The sequence below is a fragment of the Lagenorhynchus albirostris genome, chromosome 10 (genome assembly GCF_949774975.1).
Source record: "Lagenorhynchus albirostris chromosome 10, mLagAlb1.1, whole genome shotgun sequence".
In the NCBI taxonomy this organism is placed as follows: domain Eukaryota; kingdom Metazoa; phylum Chordata; class Mammalia; order Artiodactyla; family Delphinidae; genus Lagenorhynchus; species Lagenorhynchus albirostris.
The window spans coordinates 91,329,357-91,344,007 of NC_083104.1; the positions used below are offsets into that span (position 1 = coordinate 91,329,357).

General features: G+C 43.4%; 1 protein-coding gene across 1 annotated transcript; it reads right to left on the reverse strand.

Annotated features, from left to right (window-relative positions):
* Positions 1–1,680: 1,680 nt before the first annotated feature.
* On the reverse strand, positions 1,681–13,942 carry RBM24 (RNA binding motif protein 24). Its single transcript, XM_060163625.1, has 4 exons — positions 13,315–13,942; positions 12,076–12,199; positions 10,571–10,625; positions 1,681–3,844 (listed from the first exon to the last, which is right to left on the reverse strand). Exons 1-4 carry the CDS (start codon positions 13,480–13,482, stop codon positions 3,481–3,483), a joined length of 711 nt encoding a protein of 236 aa, XP_060019608.1. The 5' UTR covers positions 13,483–13,942; the 3' UTR covers positions 1,681–3,480.
* Positions 13,943–14,651: the final 709 nt, after the last annotated feature.

The following is a 14,651-nucleotide window of genomic DNA, read 5'->3' on the forward strand; positions in this document are numbered from 1 at the left end:
ACTATGTTGAGTACTATCAGCTTACACGTTACCAGGACAGAAGGGTTCAAGATCACCCTGCTCGTAAGTAAAGAAACCAGAACTTGGCCAGCAATTTGGATCTCAGACCATTGCCTTCTCCGACTCTACAAATACAACTAACCTCCTGACCAAGGTAGACATTGTGTCATGGGTACTCTCCCCTCTTCATTAGAAATTAAGAACTTTTATTTATTTTAAAAATACATGCTTTAGCATTATAAAGTCAAAATCTCGCCCTCTCTGTAACTGCTAATATTGATCAGTAAATACCTCCAAGAAAGGTATAGTCAGGGATACATGGACTTTTGACTTCCCTGAGTATGGCTATTTCTGACAAGCTTTTCCCAGAACCTATTTTTAATTGATAAATCAAATAATGTTTCATTTTAAAGCTCAGCAATCAATACATGACTTACAGAGGACAAAAGTGACCTTTTGTAAATCTGAAACATTAAATGTTGAACTTGTCTTTTGAAATAATCATTGATGCATTGGCTGAATTAAGTAACTTAGAAAATTATTTTACTGATCCAAGATAATACTTTGGGGTGCAATAAAATCTCTCCCTAGGGATATGGTGGTATCTATTTTCTTTGGAAAATTAAAGGCAGTTAAGGTTGGGGATGATGATGGCTCTAAACAGGATGATAGTTATCATCAAGTACAAAGTCTGGGACCTCCCTGGTGGTCCAGCAGTTTTGATTCCGTGCTTCCAATGCAGCGGACACCAGTTCCATCCCTGGTCAGGGAACTAAGATCCCACATGCCGTCCGGCCAAAAACAAACAAACAAACAAACAAAAATAGAAAGCATGATGGAATCTGTTATTACAACTTTCTGCTGCTTATAATTTTTGAAAACTAATGGAATTCAATAAAAGATATCGTATCATGCATTTGGGAAATATTAAGACCAAGGGACCAACAGACAATCCATTCCATAATTAACATAACATGTATACTTTAAGACAATATGACAGTCATTCATTTGATGTTCTAAGACACACATTATTAGATATGGCCACATCACTGTGGACAAAAATTAAAAAATAGAAACATTCCAAGAGGTGACTTCCTCTTTGGTTAGCTTTCACTATAGGGCATTACAACAAGTGCTACCAGTAATCATTTATCTAGATAAATAGTAATATATTTGACTGTGCCAAGTAGTTGATATACTTTAATACTTAAATAACCATGTAAGATAGGTAGTACCGTCCAACATGACAGACGAGAAATCAATAAAAACCTCACCCCAAAAGTGAACTACAAAAAGCAACGTGTTCCATTCACATTGCTAGTACCTGGTACAGGCTAGCACCAAACCTCAGTTTACCTGATCCCAGCATCACTGTGCTACCCCAGCTTCGAGTTGACTGTTCCCCTCTACAGCCCACTCCTTCCAAGCAACCTTCAGGTAACCAAGTATCACTGCCATGAATCGTCCTTTAGGGTTCACTATTGGGGGAGGACCTATATCATTTGCTAAATGTAACGCAGATACTGAGTTAATGGAATTTACTTAAAAGGTATAAAAGCAGGGCATCTGGGAAGCTTTCTGCTCACTGAAAATGTTACCTGTAAATCACAGCCATTAATTCTAGTTAAAGGGAGAAATCAGTCCACTTTTACAACAAAATTAGAAACAACCAATGCAACAAAAGTTTTTAAAAATTATATTTAATACAAGTGAATAGATTAGAAGATCTGAAATGTTATAAAGCAATATACACAATGAATAAATAATTTGCACAGGAGAGTCATGTCTACATTACATAACACTGTCTAGTATGGGAATACTTAAAGTAAATCCAGTGATAATGGAGAAAGTCCATAAAAATGCTAACCTGTCTTCCCTTGTATGAAATTGTTCAAGTATAAAAATCCAATACAGTGTAAAATAGTATTCAATTTACTTTAAGAATAAAAATTGCAAGTATTGCAGTTTCAGAAGAAAAATGTAAAGCAGCATTTAAAAACTACATAAACTACATAAGAAGAGTGTTAAACTAATGAAGTACCAATAAATGAGAGCTACACGAGCAAAAATCAGAGAAGGAAGCATGAAACTAGCAATAGGTCCTGTTAAAAATAAAAAAAAAACCCTAAAAACTAAAATAAACTAAAATGTGTTAATGTAAGAGTACTCTCTTATACAGTGCACATATGAATTTAAATAAATCCAAGTCAACATCTTTAGTTGAATAGGTTAATATTTAATATGCTACATCTAGACCTACTAAATAATTTATGCCATGAGATGAATACATAATTTTACAGTGTCACATCTAAAGTTCCTTTCTTTAGAGTGCAGCATAGTAAAACTTAAAAATAAATATCTTAAATAGCATTACTATTAAGGCACAGTATAAACCACATTATCATTAATTGTTGAAGAATTGTAATCTCAGTAACCTTGTTGTCTCATGTACTGTATTCACTAATAAATAGTTTTAAATATGACTCTGAAATAGATACTAAAAAGTGTAAAATTATTTAAAAAGGGAAAAAAATAAATGTCCTTAAGACAGTTCTTAAGGGTTTAGAGTCTGCAAACTTTGCCCGCCTTTAATCATAAGCCACGAGTCGACACAATAAATAGAAAGAGAAGGCTGTTGTAGTAAAAGCCTGATCCTATTTCAGAATCAGAATTGCTGACACCAGCAGATACAAGTTTCCCAAAATTGAAACAGGATGGGGAGAGGGATTAGAATGTGACAAGCTCATCAAACAAGCACAAGTGATGTGTTCTTTCCAGAACTGTGTGTGTTATTGATTGTCTGTACAGCTGTTGCACCCATTCATTCCACATCACTTGTTTCACAGTCCCACTCATCCACTGGGTAGATGAGAAAATAGCTTTGGTGCCTGTCCACCATTTCACCCACTGCCATGCTCCTAGACTGATTGTTCGATGCCCATTTTTGAGAGTAAGAACATTACCTTCTTGAAAAAGTTCTCTAGGCCGTAGTGACTGCTAAAACTGACAATCAGTGCTTTCACCATTTTTTTAAAAAAATCTGCTTTTAAATGTAATTCAAGCTACATATTGCTCACTCTGTATTCCCTGGTTCAACTGGATTCAAATAGCATTTTCTAACTGGTAAAAGGCAGTTTGCTTCCCTGATACTATAAAAAGAGCAAAAGTAAAAATCCCGTTATAAAAGTGAAGTTCCATTGTTCCTCCTGCCACCGTTTCGTCGCGGCCTTTTACTTACTCAGGCTCTTTGGGATTGACTTCCAAAACTGCGCCCACTCCCCCCCTCATTCTCATCTCTTTCACGTCTAGAACTACTACTGGAGTATTAAAAAAAATAATCATCATAATTCTGCTTCACAATAGCATAGCTTTTTTTTTTTTTTTTAAAGCTGTTAAGTCAATGTTAACTCTTATTAGCTACTGAAAATTGGGAAATCGGGAGGGAAAGAGGAAACAATTCGACTTTGATCAGGTTCTGGCCTATTGCATCCGATCTGTTTGCAGCTGCTGAGGCTGATACTGGCCAAAGGCAGCGGCGGCGGCAGCTGCGGCGGCGGCGGCGGCCGCGGTCCCAGGTGCGGCGGCGGTGATTGGCTGCTGCACCGCGTAGCCGTAGCCCCCGGCCGTGACGTAGCCAGCGGCAGCCGGGGAGGCTGCGTACGGGTACTGGTCGTAGGCGGCGGCGGCGGCGGCCGCTGCGGCGGCCGCCGAGTACTGTGCGTACGCGGCTCCCGTGTAGTCAATGTAAGGTGCGGTGGAGGCGGCCGCTGCGGTCGGCTGGACGTGCGGGATGACCACTCCAGGCTGCACAAAAGCCTGCGGATAGACATAGTGGGCAGGTATCCTGTCGAGAAACGGAAAACAGAGTCAGGCAGGAGTTGCCTCCTGCCTGGAGCATGGCTTCTTCCGAGATCAGACCAAACTCAAATTTAGTGGTTATTATGAGCATAGGGTTGCCACAATATCGACTTGCCAGTCACCTGTGAAAGTACTCTGGCGGGAGCCCAAATCATGGAGTGCCCCAGAAGGAATTCAACAACGAAAATAGGATACCCTCCCTGCCAGAATTTTGATTCAGGATCATTTTGGAACCAAGAAATGGCATGGAGCCAAAGTTTGGAAAAATAAATCAAGTTTCAGGAGGGCCTCGCACAGAGGAGGTATTTAATAAATGCTGAATTAAGACTTGAGAAAATTTTGTGGTGAGTTCGTTCAATGAAAACGGTTTAGACAATAGAAAAATTCTTAACCGTGAAACCAGGAATCCAAAGGGAATCTGTGATCGTTCAATTCTATAAGGGTGATGGCCGGTTTCTCAAAAACTACAGTAAATTTCAACAAAAGCCGTATGTTTATTATCATGGCAACCCTACTGGAAATTGCTATGCAGACTCAGCACACATTAATCTCTCTGCAACCTCAGTCACCCTTATTAAAGATAATAATAATGAAAAGAGAAGCAGGCGCCAAAATAAAAAAGGAGTTTAAAAGATCACAAGTGTGGTAAACACAGCAGAATCACACTTCTCAAACGAACTGTAGTGCAGCTCACTCTATCACAAGAGGCTGTTGTGGGAAGCTACAGAAATGCTATTAACATTCATGGCAGTGATTCCCAAAGAGATGTGCAGCACGCTTTTGGTCTTTCTTTCTTTCTTTTTCTCCATTAAATTCATAAAGACACAAGGGTCAATCAAACCTGTTTGACTATCAGGCAACTGAAGGTCAGCCAGCTTGTTTATCTCTATGCAAGACAGACAGAAGGGGTTTTGGGGAAATGATGAGGTTGAGGGAAAAGGTAGGGTCAGGGAAACACAACTAAATATTTCTAAAATTAATATCAACTTAAAAGAATTACATAATAAGAGTAAGGAAACTTTTTTTTTGAGCATCTACTAAGTCTTGTTTTATCCTCTAACTCAACAGAAATAGATTAGCATATCTGTTTTAAATCTTCCTTACTGGTAGATATTTTATACAAATCAATTCTATTATGGTGTATTATCCTGCAAAAGTTCTAGAAAGTGAAACAAAATTGAGTACCTTCTAAAATGATACATTCAGAGGTCACATACAAGACACACTCCAATGGCCTCACTTAAAAGTTAATTTTGTTAAAAAAAAAAAAAGAAATCACAAGAGGTATTTTAAAAAACCCATGCATCTCAGTTCTCACTCTTGCGATTCATAACTGCCCAGTTAAAACGCTACTGTGAATATCTGATTTATTTTCATCCTTCTTTAGAATAATCTCCATCAAAACCCCCTGTATTTCTAAAAATATGACACCATAATGCCATCTGGTTGTTGCCAAAAGCAGCTTACAAGAAGTACAAGCACAAGTAACAATCTTTGAATTTTAAAGAACTCAAAACAGAAAACTTCATATTTAGATTATGAAAACATAAATTTTGCTTTGCCTTTTCAGAGTTTTACTGAAAGCACTCATTAACCAACATCCATGGAAAAGATGAATTTATCACAGAGGGTAATGAACTTTGACCCCAATGATAAAAATACACTCAATTTTACTAGACTTGTAGATCTTTCCCAGTGCCAGGAGAAACGACGTCATCAAGTGTTTCTGAGGACACTTAGAGATGTTCTTAATTGCTTGTCAGAAACCAGACTCGTGGTCATGCACACACTCAGAACTTCTCTGCAGGTCAGGTGACTGGCTCGTTCAGAGCGACAGGTGTGGCTTTATGAAACACCGTCCCTGGAGGCCGCTGTGTCCACGATGTGCAGACACGGATAAGAAAGCCTTACTCATGCCAGTTTACATGTGGTGATGGACAGCAGGGGCTGCAGCCGGGCTATTTTTGATCCTGTCATGCGACAAGGGTTTCCAGCGGGTAAAATGTCTTTATAAGGCCAAAGTAAAACATCTATCAGCTCCAAAGGCCAGCCAGTATGAATCTCACTGATACTGAAACATTAACCCCTGTGCTCCCAGTGTTCCAAAGAGAACACGACAGCTGCTAGGCTTGTATCTCTAAATAAAGGTGGTAACTGAAAATAAGTTTAGCCTACAAAAAGGCAGGATAAAAGTGTGTGTGTGTGTGTGTGTGTGTGTGTGTGTGTGTGTGTATGAAGAATGCTTTAAATGATACACAGGCAGCGTTGCTTACAGGACTCTTGTCTCTGCGTTTATTTTACATTAATAGTTTTCACTTGAAAATGCCAACCAATGAGTATAAAGTTCCTTAGACTATCAGAAACCTACATGAAGTCTGGCAAGGGTTAGGAAGCTATCTAGCAGGCAAATGAAACCCTAGACTTTTTAAGGCTTAGGGAAAGGAGAATCCAGAAGACCACGGAGAGACTAAAATAGTTCAGAAGGCAGGCAGAATCGGACTAAAGGGTGAGGCGGCACTTCTGAAGCAATTCCTGTATTAGGAGCTCTTTTAATAGCCTGCGGAGCCCATTAAGGCAATTTGGGAATCTCCCTCCTGCTAGAGAGCTACCAACATCCTTTCCCTCAGTGAATCACAGAATGTAAATGCCTAGCAGAAATAAAAGCACCAGAGCAAAGCCGACACTTCGGACAACTTTCAAAGAAAATTTACTATGTTTTCCTTTTCTTCCTATCTCTTCAGGTCCCTCTGGCATCTCTCTGTGACTTTTGACATCCTAAAGGGTTTCCTCTTTCAAACTATCACATAAACTGCTGACACAGGCTGCATCTCATTCACTTGTTTAAAGTAACCTAGGTCCCTAACATCCTACCAAACTAAGTGCAAACTTCTTAAACTTTGGCATGCCAGGCCTTTTATACTTCTGGCTCCAAAATACTTTTTCCAGTATTTCTTCTCACCTTTCCTTGAACCCAGGTCAGCTGGGCTCCTCAGTGTTTCCTGGACATACCATACACACCTAGAGCTTCACCTTCGCTCGCGACATCCCTCTGTCAGGGATGCCAATCCTCACTCCATCTCTACCTGTTGAAATCGCAATCCTATCTATCCTAGCTCTACCACTCACCATGTGTAAAGCCTTCAGGAATTTGCTTCACCTTTTTAGTCTCATGTATTTCTCATAAGTGAAATGAACCTAATATTTCCAATCCTAGTATTTCCAACTCTGAATTGCTGTGCATTAAATAAAATTATCTATGTGAAGAGCCTACAGTGAGGAATATATTCATTGCAAGAGTTCCCTATCCTCCATCATAGTTTAAAATCTAGGTCAACTTCTACCTCTTTCATGAAGACTTCCTGGATCCCACCAACCTGATGTCTCTCTGCCTTATCTGAAGCCATATAGACAGCCCTTCTGGGCGCTTCTCAGTTTTCTTACTAGATTATAAGAGAGAGCTGAGTTGTGTCTTTCAGACTACAGCTTGACACAGAGGAAAGAACATGGCTTTGGAGGCCATGATTCGGAACCTAGAACCAGACTCTATCACTTAGTAGTCCCTGAGGGAAGTTAATTAACCTCTCTGCATCTCAATTTTTCACCCATGGAAAGGACATTAACAGTGCCTTCATCAAATAATTACTGTGATAATTAAATTATATAATTTATGTAAATCCCTTATCAGTACCAGGCAAGTAGCAGGTGTTCAGTTAATGTTAATTACTGTCCCTTCTGCTCCACTTAGTGGACAGTATAATACTTATTATGCGTTAACACAACTAGAGTAAAACTTAGCACTTAAAGGAGTACTAAGTGCTAAGGTTAGCACTTGAAGGAGTACTCCTTTAAACTTAGCACTTAAAGGAGTACTAAGTGCTAAGTACCAAGTACTAAATATTTACTAAGTAAATATTTAAGTGTATTTCAACCTGATCTAAACTAGCCCAGAATTTTCTACTCAAGATCCATAGGCTCTCCTCTCCAACGTTTCAATAAGAAAATGATTCTTTCAAATATAAAATATTTATAAGATATTGTTTAGCAAATCCACAAATTTGTGTACATCTGCCCACTGTGTTACATCAGAAATTCCTTCAGGCCAAGGTTTTTCTCTTTAAAGGCCCAGAGTAATCTGGGGGCCATTTAAAGACCATATAAAAAAATAGTTCCTAGAATTTCAAACAAGTCAAGTAAGATTAAAAATTCTCAGGCTTCTTTCCAGGCCTAAAAATAAGAACATGTGGCATCAAATAGAATTTAGGATGACCAGGTGTGAGTTGTTAGGTACAGACTCCGGGAATTAGAGCAGTGTTAAGAATCCCTTAAAAAAGAAAGAGAAGGCTTGCTTGGTCTATTTGGAATGCTATCTATTTCTAATCAAGTTCAAACAATTTATGCAAACAGTAATAATCCCCATCCTTTATAAAGACAGCTAATATTAGAAGGGATGAAAAACCAAAGGTTACTATCAAAATATGCTTCATTTAAAATTTCCATATGACACATCTTATTCTGGTTGTTATTGCCCTCGTGCTACTTTCTTAAGGATCTATAAGGACTACCACAGCCTGTCCAAATTTCTATTCTAGCTCTCAAGACCCTCCATAAGAGTTTGGTTTCTCCACGCACTGAGTCTTGTCTCCTCTTTGCCTTTGCTGAGCCTCCCCTCATCTTACACCCTTTAGACGTGTCCCTTCTTCCTTTTACCTGTCCAGGACCTACCCACTGGTCCAAGTCTAGCTCCAGTCCTCACAAAGCCTTGTCCAACTCCTCCAACTCACCTCTTTTCTTGCTCTTCTGAATTCCTTTTATACTTAAAATAATACCAAGTAATTTAGCAATTAATAGGTCCTGATTCGTTTGTGTTAGTTTGGCCTCCCCAACTAAAGTGCCATCGCCTTATTTTGTACCATCCACTGGCACAGAGAGAACTACTTATATGCTAATACCGGTTGATCAGTTTAGCTGTATTAACAACTGTCTCAAGATTATGCATGTGAGATCATGACTAAGTTCACCATCACTTCTTAAGATGTATGTTCTCGTCCCCAGTTCTACCTTAAACATAGTCGAGACCAATGAGAGGGGGATCCACGGAAGTAGTTGGACCCATCAGCCCACTGTTTATCATCAGTATCTGGAATGGTTTGGATGTGGCACTGATAAATCGTTATGGGTATACGAAGGCCCTTTCTAATCCTATTGGACAGAAGACTCTTCTACGGCTTCAAAAAAAGTAAGGGTTGTCAGTAAGTGAGATCTTGATATGGTAAAGGGAAGGTTATAAAGAAGGTATTCGTGGAAAATATAACTTGACTCTTCCGAGTCAAATTATTATTACTTTTTTGGATCTATTCTTGGAGACACATAAGGTAGACATCTGTCTTTGTAGGTAGAATCCAACCTTCCAGGTTACACATGTAGATGTTCAGGTGCTAAGCTAGAGAAGAAACTATTGTTGAGGATGAAACACTTCTAAACAGTTAGAATATTTAAAAAGAGAGTGTAAATCTCTGGCATTAGAGTTACAACCATGTTGATCAGGTAGAAAACAGCCAAATCAGACCCTAGGTGTTTGGAATAAATTGAGGTAGGTGGGGATCTCCCACCCATATCGTGTCTGAATGGAAGGGAAATGGGGGAGCTTGGATGAGGAAAGCTGGTAATCACAGAACCCACAGAACACAAATATAAGCAGGCTGTTCACCCGAGTCAGGTCTGAAAGGTGAAAGTCAGTGCTACTCTACTCAAAAAACTGGCCAGTGTTAATGAAATCTGATGAGAGTTGCTGAACCTTTACATTAGAAGGCCTAGAAGTGGATATACATTGCCAAAGAAAGAACCCCATTCCCAGAAAAACACCCCAGTAAAACAGAAACTTAGGACATGCAAGCGATGAATCTGTATTCTTACAGAGGGAAATCACACCATTTAGCACTCACTACAAAAATATGGTTAAATGGAAGTCACAGGCTACAGCTTAAAAGCAAGGAATAAAAAGGCCCTTTGCTTCCCATGGCAAAGTCAAAAGTCAACACCCGTCAACACCACCACCAAAACCAAAAACACAAAGAGCCCCTTCCCCGAGGAAAAGAAAACACTTTCACTACAGCTCTTTTCATAAGTAAAAAAGCACACAGTTTAGCTATCAACACCACTTCATTACTGTAATAAATAAAATAAAGCACACGGAGGTCTATTGACTATTGTGAAAAATAAAACAACAACAGCAACATCCATGCATCGTTAATCACCATCTGAGCTTGTGTGTCTGAGTCTACTGGTTACAGAGTTTAATTCCAAACAGAACTATTCCACCTCTTATCATCGTATCCTTCTGATCAGTTAGCTTAACTGTATACGAGCCCTGTCAGGTTAGAAAGAGATAAATACAATTGAGTCAAGTTGAACAGTAGTAATGGTGTTGGGACACAATCGTCTGGTACACAAGTCATACCTGGTATTTTTGTTTTGTTTTGTTTTGTTAATCATGAGCTCAAATGTGTCTGTTTTGGAGGCTGCATACTTGGTCAGATAACTTGACTCATCTAAAAATATTTATTTTATCAGCATTCAAAATACACAAACATATACAAATATGTATAACCGGGAACAATCTGTGACATGATGGTCTTATCTGGATATAAAAAAGAGGCAGGTTAACAAATGATATCCATATTGGAACTGAGGAGGGCCTGATGAATTGACTTACCCAAAAGGTCTTTGTATAAGGGCTGGATGAAGCTGTTGAACACCAAAGGCAAAACCTAACAATAAAACATACCACATTCTCTATTTGTGCATGGTTAGGCATTTATTACTTCTACACATAAAATGCAATCACACCTTTCACTTAGAAAAGGTAATCATTCTTTTAATACTTTAGAGAAAATAGTATACATATTTTTAAAAGTCATTTTACTAATGTTATTGTTGATCTAAATAAAAATTTTAATAGGCTACAAGTGGAAACTAAAAATGATCTGCAAAGTTTAGTTGACAGACACAGAATAAGACCTTAGAAAATCAGACATAGAGAAAGTTCTTGTGGAATGAAACCAAGAACAATAGGACTCGATAATGAAGTTACATGTCACAAATCTTCCTACAATTCTGAATCATGATCTATAAAAAAGCCTTTTTAATTTGGAACATTCTGGAATGCTTTGGACAATGCTTTGTGAGGTTCTGGATTTTACAGATTATAGTATTAAAAATTCACAAAACAAACTCTTCTTTCTTTTCTGGATAGCGTACACAGACACACACACACACACACACACACACTGTATTAGACAAATACATGTTTTTCAATGCTCACAAATATTTGCACATGCACTCCCTTTCTTGACAACCTAGTTTCCTAGTAAATCTGTTTGAAGTGTCCACCTCTTTCCAAAATTTCAGATGCACAGACTTAAGAATGAAGAGTACACAACTTACTCAAAATTGCATGCCCAAGAAAAAGATGACATTTGTTCAAGAGTCGATTCACAATTATTTGTGCTCGTGCACAGGGCAGTGTTGTAAACCATTCAAGAGGTCATGTTTTCACATAAACAAAATTCTCTCCCTTTTGGTGACTAATAGCTATGTGACTTTGGAGTAAACCCCTTCTCATCTCTGCATCAGTTTCTTCATCTGTGACATAAGGGTCCTGGAGTGCATGAAATCTCTTCATCCTCTTTCATTACTAATATATTCTGGGACTTTATTTTGAACATTTACCAGCCAGGCACCACCACCCCTATGCTTCTCTTGGCTCAGTGTTCCAGCTGAATTGCCCGCTCTGAACACAGGGCAACGGGTGGCAAAAGGAGAGACAACACTAAGAAGTATAACCAGCTGGAGTTGACACATTTGGCCCATAGCATCCACATGGGAATGATCTACAAGTGGCTAAAAACCAGACGGTGGAGAGTGAACTATGATTGTATATAGGAAACAGATGAGTCAAGCTCAAGCCTGGGTGTGTGCAAACTGAACTGACCCCCAAGATCTATTTTTTGCCCACAGGTACATTTCAAGTCAGGAAAGGAGTGTTTACAACTCTCATCTACCTTTAATGCCTTGGTAGAATAACCAGCCACAGCTCACCTTTACTAAACATCTACAGATTCTCAGGGAACTAGTGTCTTCCCAATCAGGGATTCATTCTATTCAGAAGTGGGGGGGGGGTCTCTAGTTGGGGGTGGGGCGTCGAGGGACATTGCTCACCTGGTTGCATGATCCTTGGTTTTGCTCCCAAGTATGCCAGATTCACATTGGCCTTCCTGCCATCAATGATGGGGTTGGGATCCTTGCAGGCTCTTTCGGCAGCAGCCCGGTCAGCCATGGTGACCTTAGCAACATACACACACAGACATACACACAAAGCTCTAAATCAACCCCTGAAGAAACCAACAATCGCACTGGAGAAGTCATTCCTGTTAATAAAACTGAGGGGCGGGGGGTCTTAAACTTTTTCTTTCTTTCTTTTATTGGGGGGGGGCTGGAACTTATCCCTTGATCCTCCATCCAAAACAAAACAAAACAAAAGAAGAAAACAGAAAGGAGGAAAGAAAGAAACACCGCCTTCTCACCCCCCAAAGTTCTAAGGGTGCTAGTAGGGCCTAGCAGAGATTTGGAAGCCTGAATTCTGTCTTAGAACTCCTCCAGATTCCCCCTCCGCCGACCATTCCCCAGGTCCCCACCCGGCCTGAGAGGCACTGTTTGCTTTAAAGAAAGACTAGCCTCACATCCGGCCGGTGTTCCCAACCCCGCAAACACTCCCCAGCGACAATAGCTATTGTCCTACGCTGGGGCTCCCGGCTCCTCGGCAAATGAATTTGCTCGCTGAAATCTCCAGGAAGGTTACTATGCTCTCTTTCATTTCGGCAAAGAAAGAGCCAGAGGTTCATCTTTTAAAAGAACTCATCTTTGCAATTAAAAAAGGGGTGGGGAGAGGTGGCATAAGAAGAAAAGCCCCAGACCTCCTGGGGTGTCCCCTCCCTGCCCCAGCCGGAATGCCAGGAAGACACACATATTTTTACAAAGCAACAGCGCGCTTAACGACCAGCCTCCAACCCGGGAGTGCAATTCTTAGGGGCTACGGCCCCTCCCTCCCAGACCTCCGCACCCCCAAATCCGGCAGTCATCACAGTTCTCTCCCTCCACCCCTGCTCCGCCTGTCCCCCGACACCGCAGCGCTCTCGGTCCCCTCGGAACCCCGCGAGGCAGGCGCCGGCCCTCCCTCCCCAGCTCCGCCGCGCGCAAACTTTCAGTTCAGCCGGGAGCGAAGAGGCAGCGCTGGTCACGTCCGCTGGGGTCCTCGCGCGGCCACGCCGAGCCCCTCACTCCCAACTCCGACCCCTCGGGCCAAGCGCCACTCTGTCCCTCCCCGCCCCCGTGGTCCTCTGTTTCCCCGCCGAGCTCTTTATCGCCCCCTCCACCACCATCCCCATCCGCGCAACTTACAAATCCATAGCCCCGGGACTTGCCCGTCTGCCGGTCGGTGATGACCACCGCCTCCTCGATCTCGCCGAAGACCTCGAAGTACTTGCGCAGGCTGGCGTCCGTAGTGTGGTAGGGCAGCCCCCCGACGAAGATCTTGGTGTACGTCGTGTCCTTCTGGGTCGTGTGCATCTTCGCGCCCGCCCCGCGGCTCGGGCTCCGGCTCCGGCTGCGGCTGCGGCTGGGGCAGCGGCTGCGCCTCCTCCTCCGGCTCCGCGTCTCCCGCACTCTTGCGCGGCCGCCGGGGGCTGCGGACGAGCCCGGGGGCGAGGACGGCGGCGAGGCGGGGGCGAGCGGCCGGGGTCGGCCGAGGGCGCGGGGCGCGCGGCTGCCGAAGTCGCCAGCAGCCCCGGAGACCTGACTTCGCTCTCTCCTCCCGCCCCCCCTGCCGGTCACGTTACAAATTCTCCGGATCGTCTGGGTTAGGCTCCGGTTCTGTAGGATGTGCAAACGGTTTCCACTCACCCGGCGGGGAGGCCAAAGCTGAAAAGGGAGGGTGGTCCTCAAGCGAAGAACTGGGTGCGTTTAGAGGTAGATTTTTCTTCCCTAGAAATTAGGTAGGTGTCTCGGGTGCGGCGCGGGGAGGGTCGGCGGTGAGAGCGTCCGGGCGCGGAGGTGGGCGGGCGGGGGGCGAGGCGGCGGAGCCCGGGGCGGGGGACTCCGCGCGCTTCAGCTCGGGTTCCGTCCCTCCCGCCGCGGAAGCTGGAAGACAAGTGGCGAGGACGGCTCTCCCCCTCTCTGCTCCCTTCCCCCGCTGGCCGGGGGTCGGCGCCTGGCTGGGGAGGGGGCGGGCCGGACGCCTGCGATTGGCCGCGGCCGCACCTGGGGCGCCCTGCGCCGCCGCCCCCCAGCTGTTGGGAACAGCTGCTTCTCTCCCCGCGCGGCGCGGCGCGGCGCTGGGCCGCCGGGCTCGGGCACTGGAGCCGGCGCTGGGGTAGGGCTGGGGAGGGCTGGAGGCGGCTTGGCTCTCGGCGTCGCCTGCCCTGACCCGTCAAAGTCCTAGGGACTCGGCGCGGCCCCAGCCGGGACCCGGGTCGCGGGGACTGCGCCCGAACTGGGAGTTGTGTCGCTTTCCAAAACGGCGACGCGAGGTCTTTGCGCTCGGCCTCGGCGACAGGGCCGGCGACCCGGACTGACGAGCTGGGGGGTGGCCCGGATGCCTGGGGCGGTTCGCTGGGAGGCCAGTTCCCTCCCGGGCGCGGGGGCCCAAGAGCTCCGCCAACGATACCGGAATTGGATGCTCCCGGGTCTGGAGAGTGAGAAGGAGGGCCCCCCAACCTTTCTTCACCCCAAAGAGCCGG

Coding starts and splice junctions, on each gene's coding strand:
- RBM24 (XM_060163625.1), bottom strand. CDS start 13,482: ATGCACACGACCCAGAAGGACACGACGTACACCAAGATCTTCGTCGGG. Junction 12,200..13,314: donor AGTCCCGGGGCTATGGATTT/GTAAGTTGCGCG, acceptor TATGTTGCTAAG/GTCACCATGGCTGACCGGGC. Junction 10,626..12,075: donor ACCAAGGATCATGCAACCAG/GTGAGCAATGTC, acceptor TTTTATTGTTAG/GTTTTGCCTTTGGTGTTCAA.